This window comes from Halyomorpha halys, unplaced genomic scaffold (genome assembly GCF_000696795.3).
Source record: "Halyomorpha halys isolate HHAL.00 unplaced genomic scaffold, Hhal_1.1 Scaffold94.1, whole genome shotgun sequence".
NCBI lineage: Eukaryota > Metazoa > Arthropoda > Insecta > Hemiptera > Pentatomidae > Halyomorpha > Halyomorpha halys.
In genome coordinates, this window is record NW_027114465.1 from 391,323 (window position 1) to 401,985 (window position 10,663).

General features: G+C 30.0%; 1 protein-coding gene across 2 annotated transcripts in view; it reads right to left on the bottom strand.

Moving 5' to 3' along the window:
- Positions 1-10,663, bottom strand: part of ksr (kinase suppressor of ras) — a 33,749-nt gene that overhangs the window by 18,456 nt on the left and 4,630 nt on the right. For both annotated transcript variants that reach the window (XM_014415206.2, XM_014415208.3), the window contains exons 4-9: positions 8,480-8,674; positions 7,926-8,079; positions 7,546-7,664; positions 6,612-6,875; positions 5,168-5,274; positions 3,306-3,470 (exon numbers count right to left, since the gene is read on the bottom strand). In XM_014415206.2, the coding sequence (XP_014270692.1) occupies positions 3,306-3,470; positions 5,168-5,274; positions 6,612-6,875; positions 7,546-7,664; positions 7,926-8,079; positions 8,480-8,674 (1,004 nt within the window). The remainder of the gene's footprint in view (positions 1-3,305; positions 3,471-5,167; positions 5,275-6,611; positions 6,876-7,545; positions 7,665-7,925; positions 8,080-8,479; positions 8,675-10,663) is intronic.

Consider the following 10,663-nt stretch of genomic DNA (forward strand, 5'->3'; position numbering starts at 1 on the left):
TATATAGAGTTGACCGTAAAAATTGATATATAAGAAGATGGTCAGAGCGGTCAAAAGAGAAACAAAAATAGTTTACAACTAATGGTTGAACAGCTGTTCAACCGTTTGCTTTGAGCAGCCCTGCAAAGTGGGGCGAAACGTCGGAAAATAAACAGTTGTAAACTATTTTTGTTTCTCTTTTGACTGCAACCCTGACGATCTTCTTATATATTATATTATTATCGTTTGGGATTCCGACATCAATATGTTCCCCTTTTTTTTTTTCTTAGATCAATAAGGAGGATATATGGTTTATTATGGCATACTGTATGGTCCGTAATTATTGATTCATCCCATAAGAGCTTGAGAGGACCTTTTTGGAGGAGTCTATTTGGGTGGTACTTGTAGTATGGGCTCTTATGATCAATTAACTTGTACTTTATCGGCTGAAGCAAAATTTTGGCCACATGGTTGTGCCTCTGTAAATATTCAGTACCAGCCAACACTCCACATCCACCTGTGATATATTGGATTGATTCCAGCGTCACCGAGCATAATCGAAACACTTATCTGTATACGTCTTTTAGCAAATGTTTTCTATATGATCTGGTGGCAATCACAAACCCCTCTCTCTCTCTCTCAGCGTAGAATAACCTTCCTGATTTTAACCATTCAACTGATCTTTCTATGTCTATGGAGGCTTTGTTGAGTTGGCTATAGAATCTCCCATGCAGATTATTATTATTATAACTTAAAATGTATTATAAGTTAATAATTATTTGCAATTTATAGGTGAATTATTTTATGTACTAAGTACAATAATTGATAAGTAAAAAGCATATTTAAATTGATTAGGACATTATTTAAGTATTATAGTGACTTTAAATGTCAAATTATTGTTTTGGTTTTTTTTTTCTTCAAAAATTTGAGCTTAAATATTGTTAATTTCTCAAGGTCAGAGTCATAAGAAGGCCAATGCTTCCTTCAACAGAGATAACTGAAAATAACATTGTGTATATGGGAACTTCAAATATACACAATGCTTCAAATTACGATGATTTATCTCAACAATCTAACTGAGGTTTGTTATACACTAAGGAGTTCATAATGTTTTGTTTGAATACAAATTTATGTCCAAACAGTGAAATTAATTTTTAAAAATATTCATTTGTTAACTAGATCTAATGACTTGAGAAGGCATTGGATCTGACCTGAAAAGAAGTCTAGTCTGAGTTGGTTTGATCTTTGAGATAGCAAAATCCACATAGTTGATATACCTTTCAATTAGCAATGCTGCGTAGTACAGATGGCCGGTTTATATTTTAATTCAGTCATATCTAAACAAAACTTTGGGAAGTCAGTTACCAGTTCCTATGTAAAAGTAAACTTTTCTAATATAAACTGATCACCACAGCCTCAGAATTATTGGGTTGTAAAATAAGTTCTTAGTGTTATTTAGTTGATTTCAATAAAAACTTTAGATTCTTTTAAATATTTTTAATCAATTATATATGACCCATTTTGATCTATTACATGTTGCCATCTTTGAGGTAATTTTTTAATTCCATCCTCCCAGAACTTATCAGATTTTTGCACAATGAACTCCCCTACTCTATGTGTGTTTTGCAGTCCTCGAGCGAATTAAAGTGTTTCCTGTTAAGAGTTTTGAAGGGCCTTTGAAGTTGAAAGTAAGTGGAAATCTGTTGGGGCAAAGTGAATAGGGTAGATGGGGGATCACATCCCAGCCAAACTCCAACAATTTCTGCCGGGTCTGCAAAGACATGTGAGGACGGACGTTATTGTGATTGAAAACTATTCCTTTGCGATTAGCCAATGCTGGATGCTTTTACTCAACCCTAATCCTGTTTTTTTAGTCATTGACAGCAAGTCACTTGTGAGGATTTTTTCCTCACAATACTATTGTACAGGATCCACTTTTCATCCCCAGTTATCAACCTCTTTAAAAATGGATCAATAACACTGTGCTTCAGGAGGTAATCGCTAATGGATATGCGGTCCAATAAATTCTTTTCCGTCAAATTGTGAGGAACCCATATATGACTTTGAGAAAAATATCCCGCATCCCCCAAATGATCTGAGACACTTGCATGAGATATGTTAAGCGTTTCTGCGATATCCCATGTCATAGAGTGAGGGTTGTCTGTGACCAATGCTTGAATTTGGTCATCATGACAGTTGAAGGACCACCTGAGCACTTCTTAAGTTCAGTTCTTAAATTTCCGGTTCTGAACCGGATTTTCCTTTTTGGAAATAAAAAAATCATTAAATGACAAAAATGATTTTTTTTTTTTTCCCTTTAGAACAAGCAAAATACCACACACCAGATAAGGAATCTCGGTTGAAACTGATGCATAACAGCACCTTAACTAATACTTTTTTAAAATATGTAAACATGATTTTATAAAGATAGAGAGGATTAAATTGAAATATTGAAAAACAATACGAACTTATTTTACAACCCAATAACTTAAAATTAATTAAATAGCATTAACTCAAATATATTTTGTGTTTACAAATGAGTAGATGTATGAGAAGTAAAGTTTGTAGAAATCGAGCGAAGACTTCAAAACCGAACATCATCTGATCATTAAATAAAGGATTAAGTTTTAAGAGTGTTCAATTTTACCAGAAGTTGATATATATAGAAGAATGTATGATCCTTAGAAAATAGTCATCACAATTAATTTGTCTTTTAATTTAAAATTATAAAATGAGATTGATAGTTGTATGTTTCATAAATAATTTTTTGTCAGATGTAATAATTGTTTTTAGTAACAATAAAAATAGTATTAAAAACAATAAGAAGTAAGAAATACTTAATTTAGGCAGCATACCTACCTACTTACATAAATCATAAAAAATATATTACTCTAAAATAAATGACATATGTATATTTTCCACTACACTGCGAATTTCCAAGCCTTTGGATCAAATGAGCTGAAAAGTGCAAGTTGGCTTATTTCTTAGGCTAAACAATAAAATTAAAGTAGATGATTGTTTGTAAAAATTTTGCCTTGTCTAAAGATTTTGCTTAAATTGATTTGGTGTGAAAAAAGCTCCTTTTGAGGGTCTCAACTAGTTTCTTTCTTCTTTCCCCATTTTTTTTCCTCATGATTTTTAAGCATTAATCAAACAAGAATATTTATTAACACTTCATATGGATTACTGCATATGCAAGCATTGTATTAATTACTTTTTTATCAGATTTTATCATTTCTATAATTTCACAAAAAAAAAAAATATATAATATAATTGGCGAAATTGCTGTTCAATGCATAGAAGCATAAAATGTATCATAGATTTACCTGTGATCTGTCTAATGGGTGAGTATCTAAAGTGACCACGTCTGGAAAATGAAACTGCTGATGCCTGGGAACAGCTGCTGGAGTATGCCCGCCCATAACTAGGGCAGGGCTCGAAGGAGTTGAACTGTTACAGCTAGATGTATTAGAACTTGAGTCAGGACCACCCTGTGCAAAAATAATAATCATTTTAACTGTCACAAATAGAAATTAATGTCAATAATGAAAAAAAAACGGGAAAAATAATTTATTCCAACTAGTAATATATGAATAAAAAACATAGAATAATCATTTTTGAGGAAAAGGATATTACTTGGAAAATTATTCTTAACATAACATATCCTAAAGTTAGGAATAAGAATGCATATTATAGTTGGGAACATTTATTTATAAAATGACACAACCAACGAACCAAAACCAACCTTTACTGTATTTATGTAAGATAATATTTAAGATTTTATCATAGCTTATTAATAAACTTCTATATGTAAACAGTTACACTGGCTTAGAAATAGCAATAAGATAGCAGCAAATAAATCATCTCTTCCCACTCATTTCAAAGCCAAGATGATACAGTATTTGGATGAATGTTCAATTTTCACTAATCAGTAATGATTATTTTTTAAAAATCCTGCATTTTTCCATATACATTGACCCGATGATAATAAAATAGGCTGGATTTGAGGGTTCTTGACATATATATTTCTTTCTACCCTCCAAACTATTTCTGAGATGTGCATTAGCTATTATTTGTAGACTTTTGCCAATGGCATCATCATTTTATTTTATAATTTCTTAGAGATGTTAGCTAATATATTTTCTTTTTTTTTACAAATCCCTGACATTTGGTGGTGTGGGAGGGGAGGATTATCTATAGGTGGCCACCCTATTCTAACCGTGATGGAGGGTCAAGTTTTCATTTCGTGGGACTGCCACAGAAACAGTCGACCCCCAGGGTGGATTCAAAGTGGCGCCATTGTAGTCATGAGCCAGTTAAAGATGGTGCTGTAACTCTGTTGGCTATATGCAGTCAATGTTAGCTAGTATCCAAAGAGCAGGGAACCCACTTTTTTATTTTTTTTTTTTAAACTAAATTATGAATGAAAAATCCTCTAGTAATGAATGAATAAAAAGTTTCTTGAAGTAATTTTCAAATACTTTCAATTCAAATATCTTCAGGACTTGATAATGCATTTTGAATTATACATATTGCTAGAGATTGTATCAACAATATAAAAGATCAAATTAGAACACTAATAAGAGACAAATCCATATCTTCATAATTTTACTCTCTAAACGTCTACAATTATTACTGTTTATTGACTAAAAGGGAGATAAATCAAAACAACAAAAGGTTATAATTGGTTTTATTACAGCTAATTTTATAAAATGTATATGATTTATACATTTATCAATCATAATTTATTTTTCAGGGGAATTCATTAATTAAAAAAAGATACTTATAATTCCATTAAATAAAGCGAGATAGGAATAACGTTTCAGTCCTGATAAGGAATCAAATGTAAAATATTGGAGTGTATAGAGGACCTGTTAAAAACCTAACAGTAATCTCAGGGACTTATAACTGTAGTATTTCTGTTGTAAAGGGCAAACATCAAAATATTATATTTTAGTAAGGATATTTTTATGTTAACATAATAAAGATTTTTTATGTTCAAGAGAAAGTCAGTCAATATGGCTTATAATATTTAATTTGTTATAAGACAATATAATATCCAATAAATAATTCTAGTCAAGAAAAGAAAAAAAAAAAAAAAGACTGACAATAAATTTATTCAATTCCAACAATATTGGAATTGGTATGATTGAAAATCATTATAAAAGATCATCACATGAGGCCTTACCGGAAAAGGTGGAACATTGATTGGAGCTTTATTCCGATCCCTCCGTGAATGATGGCCAGGTGCGTGGTGGCTTGGTGATGGTCTAGGCGATTGGTTGGGCAGGAATACTGTTCATAAAACATATGTTTAATATAAAAGAGGTGAAGGGAAATATTATAAGACATTAAAACTTGAAAACAACCCCACTTTACTGGCAGTAAAAAGGAAATAAATTAAGTTCTGAGAAAATATTAAGTTTGCCAAAACAACTGACTTTGTGACTACTATTAATAATTTTATTATAACATTATTTGTGTGCTCAAATTAAATCAAGCATCTAAAGATAAAAATTTTTTAATTAGTAAATTAATTGTACTTCATTATATCTTAAAATATATATAAGTTTTGTAACTCGTAACTAATACATGAGCTAAATTAATTTTCTTTTATAAAATTAAGGATTCCCACTTAAATGGAGATGCTTTGATTCCAACTGGATGGATAAGCAGGGTTCTGCTGCATTTGATATGCCTCTGTATTGTTAATTTGTATATAGATATATATTATTTTAAATATTATATTAACTTCATAATACAATGTTAGTAATAATACTAAATCATTGACATGATTACATGCTCATTGATACTTAAATTTGCAAATGAGTTTTTAACTAGTTTTGAATATTTTTCCTAAAGGCAGATAAATAGTTACTGGTCGCACTAAAAGATTGTGATGAATGTAAACAGGAAGTAAGTGATAATTTACTAGATAAGTCGATTACTAGTTCCAAATGATAGACATAACTTTACATATATATTTTTTTGTAATATGAAATTTCACCAAAATTATTTAATAAATAAAAAAGTTCTAAATTCCAGAAGTGTGAAAAAATATAATTTAATAAGGCAGTATATGAAAAGAATAACTTAATATTTAAAATGGTGTATATCTACCTACAAATTAACAATTAAGAAGAATATCACCGTGATTCTAAAATCCTTTCATTGTAATAAAAAAGGAAGTTACTAGAAAAAACCATAGCTTATAGCAACTAAAAACAAAAAAATGACTTCTGAAATGAGTTTAAGTTGAACTATATGCTCTAGACACATATTACAAGAGTTTTATAAGTATATCTCTGATATGTCTAAAAATATCTAACCATGCTTGAGAAAATATATTGGTGCCTTTTATTATGCAATACTAGGACAACCAATGGTAATTAAAAAATAATGGAAACTATTAATTATGTCTGGTAAGTTCCAAATTAAAAAAAATTATTTAAATTAAAAGTGCTCAATTCTCAAATTGTAAACTTCTTATTTTTTTTTTTAAATTATTTAAAAACAACGGGCTAATTTTATCTGTGGGACTGTTTATTAAAAATTAAACTCAAATCTTAGATATAGTGTTGGTAAAAGAGTATTATAAACTATAAATATATTTAGTAATAAAAGTCACTCACCTTCCGTTTGAAGGGTTCTTTTAAATTCATCAACTAGTTCTCGCGGTAGTCCACAAGATGGAGGAACTTTGCTTTCACAATCTCTATGGCATTTGTACTTGCATTCTTTACATTTTAGACCAGTTCCGAGGAACATTTGTTTATCACAATAATCACAAGTTGTAACCATTTTGAACGTTTTGGCAAAACGATGCGATATAACATGCCCCATACCACGTGTGATTGTTGGAGTTCTTGGAGATTTTGGTACTTGGAGTGAATTGCCTAAGGAAAAAAAAGGTTTTTTGATATACTGCTATAATTCTAGCAGAGGAATATCAATCAAATTTTAAAGTAGAACCATTTATTAAATTAATAATATGGACTAAACTAAGTTAAAGTAAGAAATTAAAAATATATATATATATATATTTGTACTGGAGTTACACAATTTGTTTTTCTAATGGCTATATCATTGTATAAAAAAAAAATATATATATGTAATGGTATGCAAATATTTACAATACCAGATGGAACATAATGTCGAAAAACGTATCATTAGATAGGTGTTAATTTTTGGAGCTGAACATTAATACATTGACAGCTAACTACAAGATAAATTTAATTTGCATCATTTCCTTTGGCACCAATTATGAGTTATCTTATAACAATCATTACTTTTTAGGAACACTTACACAGAATTGTTCTAGTCTTAGTAGAAGTCCTTCAAATTTCAAAAAAAGAGTTTTTAAACAAAATATTTTACATGTATGAGTTTTAATTCCTTACCAACAGTTTGTGTTTTTTCTTCAAATTTTAAATTAACCATGAGACTTGATAGAGATTAATCGAAGTTGACCCATGAATAAAGCTCATAGTTGCTACCATAACAATATATTATTAAATTAAAGTTCTAGACAAAAAAAACAAGTGACTAATAACTAGATATACTAACATTTGTATGAAGAATCATGGCTATCTCCAGGGGGTGACTTTAATGGGCTTGATGTTAAAGGCGATGTTCTCCCAGGCCCTGGCTCAGTCGCAAGCCTACCTCTTCTTTCAGTATTTCCTCTAATAGATGAAGGTTTTATAAATAAAAAAACTCATTCATAAAACATCATATGAAGTGAATGTTTAGAGTCTGAATTAAATACATCACTCTATGTATAATGATATAAAATACAGTTAACAAATAATAAATTCAAGCAAGTTGAACATAAATATAACAAAGTAATAACAACATGAATTAAAATAGCCCATTAGCAATAAAAGCATATGATTGACAATAAAAAAAGAAATATAGACAACATTAAATAAAACAAAAAAGCTTACTCAGTGTTATTATTCTCTCCATCAACTTTATTAGCTAATTGGCTCTCGTGAGACTTTGATTTAGTGAGAGGATGAGAATCTGGAATCAGGACGCCTGTTTGATGTTTTTTCTTAGGAGGAGGTGTTGATGGGACTTTACTTCTGTCATTTAATCCTAAAATAAATTGATTATATGATTGTTGAAAAAAGTTCTGTAAATTTTTTTTGTCTCAAATTTGTGAAGATGTATTGACAAAAACTGTCTCCACAAATAAAAAAAATAAAGAATTATCAAAATCTCAATTAAAAATTAAATAGAATTTATTGAGATAAAACAAAAAACATTATAATTAAAATTTAAAGACCCTCAGTTTTCTTTCAATAAAATTGACAAAAATAATCAGATATAAACGATAAAAATATTTAATCAATAAAAGGTTTTAAATACTTAGTATTTCTAAGCTAAGACTTTTGTAATATTTACAGTGATTTTCATCTACTTTAAACAATATAAAAAGATATCAGATGAATATGAATGTTAATTATACGGTCAAAGACTTAAAATATAATTTTACCTTTAATTTTTAAAACTGGAGGTGTCGAAGGTGGTGTTGCCGGAGGGGATAGAGGTGGATGGTCTTCAGAAGGAACGGAACACCTAGCAGCCCTAGATCTCTGTTGCCGAGGAGACACAGCAGCTCTATCCCAGGAGTCCCAATACAACGGAGGATCACTTCCACTATCACATTCTCCTCCTTTAGCAAGAATTTCTAAAACCATAAATTTCTTATCAACACTTAAACGTCTAAGCCATTTGTGTTAATCTTCTCCAATAAATCAAAATACAATCTTATGGATCTAAAACATCATTAAATGTTTATAAATTTTAAGCATTTTGTTCTTTTAAATAGTTTTTTTTTTTTTTTTTATCAGTTATTATTTACAGTTTGTCATAAGGCTATAATTGATACATAAAAAATTGCAAGGTATAAATACTTTTTGTATGAAACACTGATATGATTTGAATTTTTGAATAAATACAACTACGTATCAATTCCTAGAACAAGCTTATAAGTGGATTTAATTGTCACTGGACTATCAGGACACTGTAGTCCTGAGGCAGGACTACAGGAAAGGAGGAAGTGATTGAGAGGATGGATGTTCACTTTCATATGGGGGAGAGGAGGTTGTCATAACAGTGTGCACACTTGGGCAAGTATAAGTCTGAGTGTGCGGTATGAAGGGTATCCAAATATATGTAATAGCTTCTAGTTGTTCAACATGTATGAACATATGTGGACCACTTCAGAACTCTTTACTAAGAAAGATAAAGTTAAGATATGACAACAGTTTGAATCAGTGTATGAACATGATGTGACAGACAGGGAGTGTAAATAAATAACAGAAATGAAAATAAGTACAAAAAAGAAAGAAATTTGTTAGAAGAACATTGCAGCATGGCATGTATACTTCTCCATTGGTTCCATAGTTTGTCTGATTCTCATAAAATTCTGTGAAATAGAAGTCAGCAACTGTAAAAATTTTCTTTTATAAGTTAAAGCCATAAACCAGGCCACCCAGCAATCACCTCATACGATTCTGCTGACTGCAACATCAGCACTTATCAAGATATATATTAAGCCCATCCAAGGAAGGCCTCTCATTCACCTCCAATCAGGTCATCAAGCCCATAGAGCCCTTGTACTTAGTTTATGTTTATAGTCATTTTTTATTATTTAAACTATTGATTCTCTATCAATTAAATCAATTCTTTTTAAAAACCCAAACTTGCGAGCTGGAAACTGGAGTTTCCTCAACATATAGTGGTTATAAAATAGTGATTTTCAAATTCAAACAAAATTCAAAATTGCAGGGAAAAATAAAATTAGGCAATTGAGGATGATTTATTCCAAAAATGCAATTAAATTATAGACAAATTTACATTTTTACTCTCCCTGATAAACTAAAGCTTTCTTATACATTATATATTTGCCAAATAAAGGTAACATGACTGATTGCCATAATTGGTAGAGCTCAACAGTTTAACCGAGAACCATGTAAGCTTGGGCTAGCTGCATACTCTAAAGGACTTTCTCCTCAACATAATCAGAAAATTACTGTCCTGTTAAACACTCATCATCTTGATTTTTTTTTTTTTTTTACACTCTCTTAATCGAGTGTACTAATTCTCAAATTGAAAATTATTTCAATCAGTTAAAAAAATAGTTTAAACATTATAAATTTGTTTTTTCATTTATTTATAGTTATCAAAGCATCATTTTAAAGCATAATATAAACACAAAACCACAGAACAGTCACTAAAAACCATGAAAAAAAAACCCTGAAAAATTTCTAAATTACTATATTAACAATAAACAAAAAACTATCAGAAGACTGAGGACTATCATGGAAATAGACTGTTACTATTGAGTACAAAACTTTTCTTCTCAATGGTCTTGACATGTATGTTGAAGTATAAGGAGGAAGTCATTTATTTTACCCTCATATTGGTGTATGCACACTAAAGTGATATTTTTTAACTTCTCAAGCTCAAGTTCATTAAACTTATATCCACTCCGAGCAAAGATCTTATGAGAATCATTTTTAAGTCATTACAATAACTATATAGAAGATGTTCATCTGTAGAACAAGGAGGACCACTACCTAATAAATAACCAGGCATTATAATTCAAGACAATTCTGAATAACACACACAAAAAGGCCTTCATCAATACTGTCAATAAAAACATTGTGAATCT